Source organism: Dasypus novemcinctus, chromosome 3 (genome assembly GCF_030445035.2).
Source record: "Dasypus novemcinctus isolate mDasNov1 chromosome 3, mDasNov1.1.hap2, whole genome shotgun sequence".
In the NCBI taxonomy this organism is placed as follows: domain Eukaryota; kingdom Metazoa; phylum Chordata; class Mammalia; order Cingulata; family Dasypodidae; genus Dasypus; species Dasypus novemcinctus.
In genome coordinates this window covers 11,785,246-11,800,782 of record NC_080675.1, presented here as the reverse complement: position 1 = coordinate 11,800,782, position 15,537 = coordinate 11,785,246, and the positions used below count along the sequence as shown (strand labels likewise).

Here is a 15,537-nt window from a genome sequence, read left to right as displayed (position 1 = left end):
ATATACATACATGAAATCAAATCATGGAGCCATTATTTCATAAATAAGGATTAAGAAATTCATTAATCAAAATTAAATCCAAAATTCTAAATGTACAGAAGTTCACACATTGGAACCAAGGAGCAGAATTATGAAAATTCTCTATAATGGAGACCATGTCTTTATGATAAATCTACTAAATCTACTCTAGGTTTTCAGGTTCGTAGAGCTACATTTTGACTGTCAAGACCTGTCAATTTAGTCAAATCACAAAACAATTCACACCCTTCTTTTCTTTTTTGCCTTGAATAGACAAAGGCTTTCTGGAAGAAGACACAGACTAAATATTCTTTTTATAGCTTATCATTCTGTGGACAGTTAAATGCTTTAGAAAAGAGGATTTAACCTACTATGTGAGATATACTAAAAGACCGTGGGCTACTTAAGGTTAGGAAGTATCTCTTAACCATTTGTATCCCCCCCGCCCAACATTAACCACAGTGACACTTAGAAGGTCCTTAGCACATACTGGGTACATGGAAACATGTAAGTCAGCAGAAATCTCCGTCAAAGACCTCAACCAATAAAGCTCTTTTATGTGTTAAGACATTTAACTAGAGCAAATTTTCTGAAAATGGGTTATCTGCAAGTTGGAAATAGATGGTAGGAATTTGTGATTCTCCAGTAAGTAAATCACACAGTAAAGTTGTTTCTTTTCTACAGAGTAAGAGCAATAATAAATTAGTAATCTATTTGGCTTTGGGATGATAACTAAAGTCAGAGAGAGGATAAGAACTGGTTTCTAGGCTGATAAAGTAAAAGAGAGTAGAGTTTTTAAACCTAACTCAAAACAACCAAGGCTACAGGTCATTTTATAAACCAAGCCAAGGACTTACAGGGATTGACAAAGTGAAATTTCTCTACAAGTCTTACCTGGTGTTTAGTAAACTCTTGGTTCCATTTCTCTTTTGTCCAAGATGCATTTACTTCTAGGTTTGAGTATTCCCCAACTTTGAGATCTGAATGAGTTCTGACAGCTGACACTTGTTGAGCAACCTGGTTTGCTGATTACAAATATAACACCCCACATAAATATGAGAAATCTTACCTAGTTGGCTCTCTTGACTTACAATGATTAAAACAGTTAAAGAAATTCTTATTATTTTATATTATACCTAACCAATTCTTCACTTAAAAATCACAGTTTCAAGGTTATCCTCAAAATGCACTTACTTGACTCACCACCCTACCTTCTGCCATTCACTTCAGAGAACCTTATATACCTTCTTTCCTTACAGTTCATTTCTTCCAACCTAAGAATCTAATTTCTAGACTGGAACAGCAACCAATCCAGAATCCCTCCCCCCACCCCCACCCCACTTTCCTCCAATAAAATGAGACCTGTTCAACCAAGAAATAAGACAGTCTAATGATGTATTTAAAGCACATGACAACATTGTATAAGCCAAGAAGGGGATAGCATATTGGGACCTATCAGTTAGATTCACACTAGAAACTTCTTTATTTTTGATACATAATCCCAAACACACCGAACTCAGTATTTTAAACTCTTGCCACTTCCAATATTGAAGAAGCGTACAACCTTCGTTCTACAACTAGTATAGAATTGTCATTCAAAAAGTTAACCTATCTCATAATCAGACACCTTTGACATACTCTGTAAAACGAAGCATCAACATCCAAAATAAACAGAACAACTTAGATTAAATTAGGTTCCAAAAGTCATCCATTCAAAAAAGGAATACAGAATCAGAACTAAATGTGATTACATTTAAGAGAAAAATTGACATATAACACCTGTGAAAAAAATGGCTAACATTTAGGAGAAATACGACAAAATATTTCTCCTACCAGAGCTTTAAAGAAGCCCCTTATTTGTCAAACTCCCTATACTTTCAATAATTTAATTCAATAGCCACAGAGAAAATCTGCTCATCTACTCTCTTCCACACAATTTGGTAAAACAATTCTTTATTACCAGAGTTGACCAAGAAAACCGTCCTTTTTCCATTTCTGCTGAAGTCTCCCCTGATCTGATAGGACAGCTCTTTAGTGAGTAGTACTGCAATAAACGTCTTCCCTGAGCCAGTATTTAAACAGACTATGGTATTATGATCCAGAGCTGCTTCAAGCAGTTCAACCTAGAAATACAATGGAAACAAAAATTACAGATTTCTTACCACTACAAAATTTAGAAAATTGGGTTTTGCTTTAAATCAAGAAATTTCACTGTTTTCTAAAATCTTCAAGATTTATAAATATACTTTTTACATCTTTATACTAGAATAACAATGAGGTATTAAAATGTCTGCTCCATATAACTACTGTGCTGTGTAAATATATTATGTTCAAAAAGTATTTACAATTTCCATTCTTTAAGAATTCTATTTTTTGCACAGACAATGCTTTTCTAGAATACAATGAATAACTATACTTACAGTAACTCTGGTTCTGCCAGTTCATGATTATTTTCAAACCAATCTCAATTCCTACCTAGCTCATTAGGACAGACACACCCAAATGAATATTTAGGAACAGTAAAGTTTTCATAAAAGGGGAAAAAATTAAGGAAATTCACAAATAAGACAATTAAATCAATTACCCAGCAGATGTTAGAAAAGAAAAGGACTATTAAGAACAAAAGTATTTTGAATGAGAAAATTAATCAGAAGAGGGGAGCTTGAAAGGTAAATGAGTTTTATATAAGTTGTGTCACTATATGCTAATTTACTCCATTTTAGTGAAAAATGGTCCAGTATTAGTGTTATCATTAGTACCTGATATTTTCTTGGCGTATAAATGTTATCATGAATTGCTTCTTGTTGCCATGGCAGTCCAAAGAAAGGACCCATTGGTGAGGAAGCAGGGGTCATGAGCTGCAGGCCTGCCATGCTGAGGGGTTGCAAAGCAGGGCTTTTCATTCATCCAGTGTTTCTTTCATTGCATTTTTGTTCTAGCACAGCTTACTACAAAAGGGAAAAAGAATACCATTACACAACCATGCAGGGTTAAAACAAAAGAAAGCACAGAAACAAGAGAATATCGTTCCTATGGGCCTTTTCAAACTCTTAATCGTTTTAGCTTTTTCTTAATCTAAGAGGATCATTTTTAAAGTCAAACATTCTTTATCCTTCAACCCAGCAATATGACACCAAGGAACCTGTCTAAAAGAAAGAATCGGACAACTGATTCTTTCCAATGATACAACTATATGAATACTTATTGTTGAGTTATTCCTTAAAAAAAAGAAATAAGAACCTATTTTAAAAGAATTAAATAATTTATGCTACAGTAATACAATGGAATACTTTGAATCCATTTAACTTATAATGCCTATCTATATTTACTGACACAGAAGTGTCCAGAAGAGACCTTTTAAAAATAATTATAGAGTATGATCCCTTTTTAAAATATATGTGTATGTGTGTGTACATATCTATCATTCTTTGTATAAATCTATGTTGCTATCATTGATAAAATAATATGGAAGGCACTGTGCCTTCCCCATAGGAAAGACTCAAATACCTGCCATTATGATGTCATTTTAGCAAGACCTTACATAAGCATAGAGGGTCTTTTTCTCATTTGACAACCTACCAGTTGAACAGCTAACAGTATGTATAATTTGAAATTATACATATCCTAAATAAATTAAAATAAACTATACCACCCTGTGAAATTAAGATTTTTTCATAGTATCCAGGTACTCTTCATTTCATGCATTTTTTCCCACAAATAAAATATATAAAAATAACAAAATAAAAACTGAGTCTTTTAAAAATCCCTAACTTGCAAATAGAGGGTTAGGGTTTCAAATCTCTATGTGAAAGCCTGTCACCAACTTTTATGACTGTCAGCACAATTTACTTGCCCTACAAAAAAGAATTTTCTCCCTTATACTACCTTGGAGTGTTCATTAGTATATTCTATGAAACTGGAAAGAGAATCCAGCTCTTTTCTAGAATACAATGAATGACTACACTTATAGTAACTCTGGTTCTGCCAGCACTGTTAAATTTACTGAAGTGGATAGCTGAGCTCTGTGGCTATGTAAGACAGAACTGCCTCATTCTTGGGAAATATACACTAAGGTATCTAAGAGTAAAGGGCAACTTGTTTTCAAATGGTTCAGAAAATTAAAATACATGTATATATAGAAAGAGTATGTAAGAGCAACTGATGAATCAAATGGGACAAAATGTGAAGAACAGGTGAATATGGTAAAGCACATACCACTGCTTTGTCCTAATCTTGCAACTTTTCTATAATTTTGAAATTATTTCCAAATAAAAAGTTTACAAAATAAATCTTTTTCTTCATTTTCCACTAAATATAAAGATTTCATTCCTTTATGTATTTAAAGACAAAATTACAGTAGAATCTGTGACTTGTCTCACTCTCCACTCCTCCCACTGGGTAGCAGCCTGGCCTTTTGACCTCGCTCCTACCTAATTCCAGAGGCGGCTCCGCTTATAGCGACTCACTGAAGTCATTAAGGGCCCAGTTTCTAATTGCTATTTGCCAGTTGGTGCAGAGCACTCCCTTGGCCACCAGTGGACTAGCCACTGGTGTATGCTAGTCCAACAGGACAATGTTTAGGACTTGTATTTGATAGTTAAGTAAAGGGACTCTTTCTCCTTCCGACTCAGGAAATTATCATCCCCTTTTGCTGCTGAAATTAACCTGCACTGTTGAAAAGACCCAGCCTTAGAATGAAAGAAACACTACAGATGGCAGAAATAAAGAAACTGGGTCCTGATAACATCAATGAACTGCTAGATCAACCTCAAAGGCCAGTCTATTTATGGACTTTCCAATTACATGAGCCAACAAATTCTCCTACTAACTAAATTAGTTTGAATTGAATTTTCTGGGACTTGCAAACAAAAGCAAATCAAATGATACTCTTAGTCACTGTTATCACTTTCTGTAACAGGTCTAGGCAGAACAACAATAAAACAGATATACCGACAGACAAGATGAAAAGACTACGGAAGACATCAGACTTCAAATAAAGAGAAAATGAAGAGGTCCTGTGGCCAGATCACACAGAAAGCTAAAAAGCACTGTTTGTAGGAGAACGTTAGAATCTAGCATCATGCAGTTTTCAAGAAACCAGGGACAAGTTGTACCTAGGCATTTGAGACTTTCGAAACTTAGAAGTTCTCTCCTGATTTGTCCTAATGAGTATTTTTCCCCTTTTTGCTATTAATTAATCCTTTTTAAAACTGCAAAGGATCAAATGCTTGTTGATAATCAAACTGGGGAAAACCTGGAAAATTTTTATAGGCAGTAAATCAAGGAAAGAAATAAATCTTGCCTGAAAACAAGGGAGTAAGAGCACAAAGGAAAACAGGCAAGCCAATTACTGAGAAAGGAAGGAAAGCTGGCCCAAGACCAACCCCAAAGGGATCCAAACTGCATATAGAAAATAAGCTCTAGTCCTCCATTGTTTCCCACATCCAGTTTCACCTCAAGGAGACACCAATTTTCACCCAAGCATGACAATCCTATTTCTACTAACCAGAAAATAAAGGAGAGCTAAGGAAAGGAGGAGTTTCAAAGTCACTGTCCAGGCTCTGTTCCTGGCATCCCAAAACACAGAGACTTTTTTTTTCCTTAGAAAACAAGACATTTCCTATTATTTCTCCCATTCTACCTAGCTTACACAGAGTTTGAAAAGAGACAGATGGATCATTTCTAAGAATCAATTTGAAAATAGTAAGTGAAGAAAATATCAAGAAATAGTAAAATGAAAGGAATGCATACATCAACATTTGGGCATTAAATAAAGGGAAAACAGATTCATTACATTGTAAAAAAAAAATTGTCAAATAATAAAGTAATAAACCTGTAACTGACTAAAGATAAGGATTATAATAGCTTTCACAAGAAACAGTAAGAATTAAGATAACATGAAAATATAAAAACACACAAAAATAGAAATAGAAATAAATGAGGCATTAAGAAAATAATGCAAACTTTTAGAAGGGAATTTGTACAAAATAAATTTGATACTAATACACGAATTTAATCAAATCACATCCACTTTCTGTTATATCCAGTCCCAAATGATAACCTGAAGCCTCCAGTCCACTACTCATTATTGCTTGACCCCTGCCACCTCTATTCTTTCGCTCAGAATATTCACCCAGCTAGAATTAGACTGCAAGCCTATCCCTGCCTCACCACCATTCCCCACCAGTCTTCACAGTCATCTCGGCCAGTTGAATGCCTACAGCAAATTATCCATACCCGCTTACTGACCACTAAAAATTATTTAACCTGTATTTCAACCCTATGTGCTCAACCCAGATGACTTAAAACAGCTATATCATGTAGGTTTGGGGCATACTGTCCAACATTCATAAAATAAAATGTATCTCTGTAGTTTTAAAACAATTCTTTTTCAAATAGTTTCTTTTTAATCTCTATTCTCAATTAAATATGACCAAATGGACTAGGAGTTCCTTGAGGATAGGAGCTGAATGCTTTACACACATTTGTATCACCAATTGTATCAAACTACCCAGGACATAGTAAACAATCAATACAGGTTTGTAGCATGACAACAGTGTCCACCTGAGTGACATCAAAATCTCTAAACAGCTTCCAGTGGTCTTTCATAATTTTTATCATATCACATGTTATCATATTACACACATACATATACCCTTATATTCTTTTCCTGGAACCCATACTCCATAGAGCAAGATGTGCTTCATTCTTTGCATCTCTTAACTTTTCTGGTACAATGTGCCACATATACATTTAAATAAATACTAGATAAACTGCATCAAAGATTCATGATTGTCCACACAATATGTACAGAACAGAATCACAGGTAGTTTAAGGGAATTCTATTTGATTTGGAAATGCACAACCATTCCATTCCTACCCACCCTAGCCCCTGCTGCCTTGTATTGCCAGGTAGGTGCAGGAAAGAGGATCTGCTAGGAAAGAGAGGACAGCAATTTAACCCTTACCAATTATATTTTGCATGAGTTCGTAATATTTAAATTAAATTTCATTCTTTTAGTATACAGTAGACAGTCCTAGAAAAAAGATACTTTTTACTTAGGGAAAGCAGATCCAAGATTTAAAAATTTCAGTAAGTAATCCTATAAAGTGAAAATCAATAAAACATATCATTTTGCCAATTAGTACTTTCTTTGGCATGTTTGAACAGATTTCTTTAAACTTGGTTTTAATGAAAAGATGTGACTCCCTGCTGGTAAGTAACAGTTATATAGTTTCATAGATGAAATGACTATTGTTAACTGCTTTAGCAGAGCCAACAGAGTAACTGCACACGTCTGTTTGAGACCACAGATTTTAAATTTCTAGTCAAACAATTTACACTCATGAAATTGGTTGAATTGTTTCATAATTTCCATATATTATTAAAACATACAAGTAAACTCTTTCCCTCTTTCCACATATTACAAATCAGAGTTACCGTTTTAATGTTTGAGATCTCTGTGTTGCTGTTGTCTGAACTGCATTTTGACATTGTGACAGCAGTTTATTGGAAAATCACAGCATGCCCAAGCTTCTGCTCTAAAAATAAATACAAAAATAGCCATGTAAGATTTCTGTACTTAAATTGAAATATAAACACATCTATGAGAGCTCTATTGATATGAAAGATAGAATAAAAGCCCACTATTTTGCATTAAATGTTAAACAAAGACATTTAGGTTATGTTAGGACAGTAAGTTTTATTCTAAAACAAAGAACAAGAGAATGTGCTGCAACAATAGCCTGCCTAATTTCCAGAGATCTTGTGAGGGTTGGAATGCTAAATGAGCATGGGAACGCTGCAAAAAAGTTCAAAAAATGATTTCAAAAAGAATACAAGGAAATCGAAGCAAATAAAACTCTAAGTCAGTTATAGATTACAGAAAAGTGGAAAAAAAAGGATAATTATGCATGATTTCTGAAATTCATATATACAAAAGAAATAAATAAAATACAGTTACCAGAAGAATTACTTGGCTGAGAAACCCAAATCACCTAGCAATAAGTCTTTAATATATGTATGAAATCCATCAGGAATTTCAATTTCTCAAAATGAATTAAAAACAAACAGAAGAACAGCTAAATCCATACTATAAACTTTTTTTAAAGAATCCATTTAGCTTATGAACAAAAGAATTCAAAAACATAGTTCTACAATGTTAATGTTGGAGAAATTTAAACTTAGGATGGCTTTCCTAAAAGAGATTATAAATCAAAACCTAAGGACACATAAAGTATTGAGGTGAAAAATTTAACTTAACAAATACTGGTTTTGTTAAATATGACATCATATTTAATTCATGCTCATTAACTTACTGCAAAGCCTCCACTTCATATTATTACCATCCACTCAAGAAGAACAAATGAGGAAGTTGTCTTTTATCTATTTCCAGTCATTTAACAAAAATTCATGTAAAGGTTAAACTTTCATTTCATACACAAATTTATTTTGCTAAAAAGTTAACAATGTAGAATGTGACAACCTTAACATGATTTATATTTACCTCAAAATGCTGATTATAAGATCTTTCAGTTTCCAAGTCTGTATTATTTCATACCCTAGGTAACCTAAGAGCAATCGGAAAGAAGATTTTAGAACAGAAAACTCATTTTTAAAAACCAAATTTAAGAGATCTCCAACATGACCTACTTGTCAAAATCTTCATATTTAACTTATTAGAATAAGATCTTTCATAAAATAATTTATCTTTTGGGAGGCAAGATGACAGCACATGTTTGAAAGAGCTGCCCTTTAAAATTATGTTCTAATAAAACTGAAATAAAGTTGTTAGTGTAACCCAATTAAATATACTAGAAAACTCTTGGCATTAAATTGCATTTTTCCACAGTAAAATTTGGCTTTAAAAATACTTAACACACTCTGTGGTTAAATCAGTATCATGCTTTACCTAAGCTTATATGCCCTTACCTCTCTCTGTCAGTAAGATTGTGTTTGAAGCTATTTCCTACTTCACCTTTTTTTTCACGTTTTTTAAGAGAAGTTGTAGGTTTGCAGAAAATCATGGAGAAAATACAGAGTTACCACATACCTCCCCCTCCACATCATTTCACTTGACTTTTAATTCCAATTTTATACTGTCCCGAAGTAAAATGCAAAAACACACAAACAAGGCCTAATATGTCACATTCTTCTAAATAACATTCACCTCTTCTATTTACACCATAACCAAAATCATAAGCTGATATAATGCTTTAAAATTCAAATCAATGATTACATAATTATTGCTAAATTATCAAAATTATTTCCCTAGACAATTCTGTACAAAGATAGATTAGAAAGATCACATGCCAAAGTACAATGACAACTTATTTTATGTTGACAATGCAAAGCCAATAGCACCAAGTGTCTATATATTACTTATACTTTCTATATATTACTTATATTACTTCAGTTTGATGGGCTCCTTTACTCCAGAAAACTCTGAAACAGGACATGCAACAGACCAGACAGTCAGTACAACCAAATGACTTAACCCACTTAGCATCTAAATGCAGTAGTGTGACTATATCCTTTCAGAAAAAGGCTTCTAACAGCAGACAGCTTCCCTTCCAGTTTGAAAGCTAAAGGCATCTAAAGCTTCCAGGGTGCTAATTTTCAAAACAGTATCAGAAAATGACTCCAGCAAATTTCCAACTCATCCATTTTATAATTAAATGTGTCAAAGATTTTGCTACTATTAACTTTATAAAATTACTGCCCAGATTTCACCCCTACTCTCCAGAAGCCCAAAACATACAGCTCCCATTAAGTATCATGGTGAACAAGAGGGAAAAAAAACATGAACCTTAAAACAATCGGAAATATTTTTGTAATCTAATAGATTGATAACACCGATCCATGGAATTTTTAACAAGAAACCAGCCTAAATTATGGATGAAAGTAACAGGATTATTTTGTTGGCTCTTTTAAAAAAACATAACCTAAATCTCAAATAGTATTCATGCCAAATAAAATTCCATTTCTTGAAACTTAAATACTGGAGAAACCCTAAAAGACGCTGCCCAACTATATTGGAGAGGAGGGGTTTTAAAAAATGAAGATGGAGCTACGTGAACACACACACACTTAACTATATTAAAACTGAATCCAGAGAGCTGATATAGCTCAATGATTGAGTGCCTACCTCCCACATACAAGGTCCTGGGTTCAATCCTCTGTACCTCCTAAAAAATAAATTGAATCCACATATAAAAAGGATCCAAGTTTTTGCAAGCACAACTTCCCCCACCCCTTTCTAAAGCATTGTTAAAGGGGGGAAAAGCTCAGCTGTTATGAGCTAACTTCATCATAAATGAAGTTAATGCTCTCGCTTATTAATACTTTCTAATATAAAGTTAGTCCTTCTTTGTAGAGACCCACCTATTTAGGAGGCATTAAGCAAGGTCCCTGGGGATGTAAAAAACAAAGTCTTTGTGTTTTTTTCTGTTCTTCTTACATTTTAAAAAATACATCTTTCATTTCAAAATTATCTGAATACCACAAAGAGTTCAGTGTCAAAAAGACCAAGATTTACACCAAAACCAAGGTTAGACTCCTATGTCTAATGTCTGTAAAAAGGAACACCTGATTATTGTAAGGTTTAAATGTGATCATGCATTCAGCTTGGTAGAGAGAAAACAAAATGCTTGGAACATAGAAGATGCTCAATAAATGGCTTTTTTTTTTTTTAAGCCACACTATCTCTATTATAGAAACACTGTTTTCAAATAATGCTTAAACACTTCAAATTTTAAAGGATCCCTTATGGAAAATGTAAAATATTTTACTAATCCCAAGATCCTATAGAAAATGTATTCTTATAAATTTCAAGTGTACAGGATTTTACTTTTAACAAAATTAACCTGAAAAATTGTAAACACCAAACTACCTAGTCATTATGAATTTACAGTAATATAACAAATCAAATCAGAAAATATGGTATATAATGTGAAAAATTAAATAGCTTTGTGTCGACTAGTTATTTTTAATGAAAACATTATTTCACTTAACTGTTTCTTAGGCAGTGAAATGGTGCATAGATGGACAAGAAATAATAATATTAATCAACTGAATAAGTTTTGAAAATATAAAATAAAAGAAAAGAGAAAATAAAAAGGGAATACCAAAAATATCCATAGCAGGGGGGGAAATTATTCACAGTGTATAAAATAAATATTTCAAGGATTTATGAAGTATTTTTTCGGTTAACATAGATTATAAAAGACTAAGGTCAAACCAAAGATCAGGACTAGAGAGAAAAGAAAAGGGATAGCAATTAAAGGAATTTAAACACTGGCATCTTCAGATGGTTAAATACACAATGTAAGAGAAATATTTCCATTTTCACTAATGTCACAGATGCTGTTTTTAATCAAAAAGTCTTGTACATGAATCTAGCCTAAAGCAGTAACACAGAAAAACTTCATACAGAATGCTCCCTTCAGTGTGACCATTTATAACAGCAAAAAAATGGTTAAAAGAAATGCATAAGTAAATAGAATCTTAAGTCTAACAGTGAGGGAATGGACTTGTAAACCATGGTTCATTTTACATGATGCAGTGTAATTCAGCCATTAGAAATGACAGTTTATTATGAACAAAAATGCTAATGTTACAGCATTTAATTTTAAAAATAGAAAATGTTTATATTTACAGTAAGATCATGATTATATCTTAAACTAAAAACTAAACAGAGGAAGGAGAAGAAAGGGGAGAAAGAAAAAGGAAGGGAGAAGGAGAAAGGAAAGATCAGAAATGAAAAATCACCCCAAAATTGATGATGGGATTACTACAAGTAAATTATTTTCTTTTCTAAACTTTTTTGCATTTAAAATTTTTGTACAATTAACACGTTATATCCAGTATTAGAAAACAACCTTTCAAACTGAGGATGACTTATGTGAAAACTGATAGTTTAAAGATATATTGTTTTAACTATTCAAGGAAAAAAACTTCCTTTTTTTAGCTATTAAAGAGGTAAAATGTACCCCAGTTTCTGTAACTTAAACCACAAATTCACTAGTCTTTTTAAAATTCATTATTCTACAAACAAACAAATTTCTGGGTTTTTCTGAACTTGTAAGATAAATGTATTATGTTTATATATTAATGTAATCATGTCTAAAATTAAATTTGTCCAAAATTGAAGCTGAATACAGATCAAATACCACTTTAACAAATTCCATCCATCAAAATCTCCATGTAAAAATATCTCTAGGCTGCCAGCCAATGGCCCGCTTACTTGGAATACTTCTCAGAAAAAGAGTATTTCAACACATCAAAACAGAACAAATACCCACCCAACCCACCCCCTTTCAAGTTACCTGTGACATTCACCCTGCAGTTTTGTTCCAAGAGGTAAAAACTTGATACATGGAGAGCTTTCAAGATGAGTTTCAAGGTTAACAGTTGAATTCCAAGTTTCTATACTTTACTCAAAAACACTCTCCAACAAGTACAAGAATTTACTCTATTTATGACGTTATGCCTATCTTTGACACCAAGAACATCCATGAAAAATTAAGGCCACAAGTTTCTGTATGTCAAACCGCTTTAAAGCAAAATTAAGATGAAAATTTTAATACTAAAGAGAAGTTAATTCTGGAACAAAATGAACCTAAGAGGTGGCTGAGTGGTATGACGAATATTTTTTAAATGTCTGAGTCAGCAAAACGAACATATTAAAAAATTCCACGTCAGGGAGAAAGCACCACATCATAGTTTCTGTGCAACAATTCATGTTATCTCCCCTCCCTAACACCATCCCCTTCTCTGTGACACCCAACCTTCACAAATGAGCTCCTGCTTCCTGGGATGCCACCCTCATCCTACCCCCAAGCTTTCCCTAAAATCTCTCTTCTAAACTCTTCAGCACACATGGGCTATATACCACCCAAATCAGGGCTTAATTATATCTACTGCACTGAATTATAGACCTCATAAAAGGCTATTCCCCCACAAAAGACTGTAAGATCTTCGAAAAGGATTTTAAACAGACATCTCATATTTTATTCATACAGAGTTCAAGATAGATCATAATTACATTTGTATCAATTCTAACTTGATATCAGACCTTATTGATCTACTGTCATATTAACCATGTATTGAGTTAAAACAGCTTTTTCTAAGTCAAATATAAAACTCAAGATAGGGAGTGGATGTGGCTTAAGCAGTTGAGTGCCCGCTTTCCACATGGGATGTCCCAGGAAAACGAAAAAACCATTTCAGGGAAGGTGATGTTGCTCAGTGGTTAACACCGGCTTCCCACATAAGAGGTCCTGGGTTCAATCCCCAGCCCTGATACCCCCAAAAAAACAACAACAATGAAAAAAGACAAAACCTCAACATTCCTGCAGAACTTCAGACTGCCCGGAGATTGCAATGCCTGCTGCCTGCCTGCCACTGAGTGCTCCCGGCATCAGGAGGGCCTGGATCTTCTTCCTTCTCTGCCTGGCCCAGAGGGCCTTGGCAGCCCCGCAGCAGCAGGAAGCCCTGCCTGAAGAGACAGAGGTGGTGGAGGAGACTGTGGCTGAGGTGGTCGAGGTACCTGTGGAAGCCAACCCAGTCCAGGTGGAAGTAGGAGAATCTGATGAAGGCACTGAGGAAACTGAGGAAGAGGTGGTGGCTGAAAACCCCTGCCAGAACCACCACTACAAACACAGCAAGGTGTGCGAGCTGGATAAGAACAACACCCCCATGTGCGCGTGCCAGGACCCCACCAGCTGCCCTGTCCCCATTGGCAAGTTTGAGAAGGTATGCAGCAATGACAACAAGAACTTAAACTCTCCTGCCACTTCTCTGCCACAAAGTGCAGTCTGGAGGGCACCAAGAAGGGCCATAAACTCCACCTGGACTACACTGGGCCTTGCAAATACATTCCTCCCTGCCTGGACTCGGAGCTGACTGAATTCCCCCTGCACATGGGGGACTGGCTCAAGAATGTCCTGTCACCCTGTACAAAAGGGACGAGGACAACAACCTTATCACTGAGAAGCAGAAGCTGCAAGTGAAGATCCACAAGAATGAGAAGCGCCTGGAGGCTGAAGACCACTCCATGGAGCTGCTGGCCCAGGACTTCCAGAAGAACTACAACACGTACATCTTCCCCGTGCACTGGCAGTTCGGCTAGCTGGACCAGCACCCCATTGATGGGTACCTGTCCCAAACCAAGCTGGCCCCACTGCGTGCCCCCCTCATCCCCACAGAGCACTGCACCACCCGCTTCTTCAAGACCTGTGACCTGGACAATGACAAGTACATCCCCCTGGATGAATGGGCTAGCTGCTTTGGCATCAAGAAGCAGGATCTCAACAAGGATCTTGTGATTTAAATCCGTGCCTCCTTCTGCCATACCGGATTCTCTCTCTTTGACTTTGCCCTTCCTGTTTCCCCCGAAGTTTAAAATGTTTTTAAAATGTTTGGATGGTTTGTTGTTCTGCCTGGGGACAAGGTGCTAATACAGATTTAAATGAACAGATTAACGAAGCTAAAAATGGTCACTGTAACCCATTGTCAGGATATTCTTCACCTTAACTCTGCTAAGTTCTCTTATCCACTAGCGGTCCCATTTTGCTCTTGCCATTTGCAGCACTGCCCATTGTCTCCTTATGGGTGGGAACGTTGATCGCCTCCTGTCTGCCTTCAACAGATGTTTCACCTTCCAATTTTCTCCCTATTTCTCTGTTTGAAACTAATACTCACCAAATCAGACTTTGTGTTAATTTTATTTCAGGGTGTTGGATGCCTGGGGGCATCTCCCCCAGATGGTCAGGAGGTGTGCAAAGGTAAGTAACAGACATGTGATCTTGGGAAGGACGTTTCTGGGACTAGAGGACAAGAGGTGGGAGAAATCTTTGCAGGACCAGAACTACAGATAGCAAGTCTCATTGTCTGAGGCAGCCACTGAGAGAAAGAACCTGGGGCCGTGTTATAAGAACCTGGGGCCGTGTTATAAAAACATACCATCTCTCACATGAATCCAATTCCTCACCATTTCCCCCTCACCTTTCAGGGCAGTTTCTTTTCACCTTAGGCTGTTTGTTCAGACTTTTGGGGATTGAAGACCATGAGTTCTCTGTAACCCTGATACATGCTAAAGGGCTTGTTTGTCCCTCCCACCTGCCTTTGGGAGATATGGGGATGGGACAGCTGTTTCAGCGAGGAAATCAAAATCAAGAGCGAGACAAGAAGTTGTAACAGAGAAAAAGAGGGGTGTGCGATTTTTTTTCACCTCACATTTGGATGGCAGTCGTGAGGTTTCTAACTTCCTCCTCCTTTTTTCTTTTTTTCTTCAGTTAATCAAGAGAAATCTTCAAAGTAAATGGGATGTTCGGATCTCACAGGCTGATAACTCGTTCACCTCCAAGCATTTCATGAAAAAGCTGCTTCTTATTAATCATGCAAACTCTAGCCATGATGTGAAGAGTTTGACATATCTTTCAAAATAAAAAGTAACGACTTAAAAAAAACAACCTCAAGATAGACATTTTCTACTTTTAAAAGACCTGAACTTTTTT

At 35.5% G+C, this 15,537-nt stretch overlaps 1 protein-coding gene and 1 pseudogene across 2 annotated transcripts in view; one reads left to right on the top strand and one right to left on the bottom strand.

Annotated features, from left to right (window-relative positions):
- DICER1 (dicer 1, ribonuclease III) overlaps positions 1-15,537 on the bottom strand; it is a 100,046-nt gene that overhangs the window by 71,704 nt on the left and 12,805 nt on the right. For both annotated transcript variants that reach the window (XM_071213716.1, XM_071213714.1), the window contains exons 2-6: positions 8,526-8,589; positions 7,460-7,560; positions 2,778-2,966; positions 1,979-2,141; positions 913-1,043 (exon numbers count right to left, since the gene is read on the bottom strand). In XM_071213716.1, coding sequence (XP_071069817.1) covers positions 913-1,043; positions 1,979-2,141; positions 2,778-2,921 — 438 coding nt within the window. In that variant the 5' untranslated portion in view covers positions 2,922-2,966; positions 7,460-7,560; positions 8,526-8,589. The remainder of the gene's footprint in view (positions 1-912; positions 1,044-1,978; positions 2,142-2,777; positions 2,967-7,459; positions 7,561-8,525; positions 8,590-15,537) is intronic.
- On the top strand, positions 13,403-14,351 carry LOC101440048 (SPARC pseudogene; annotated as a pseudogene).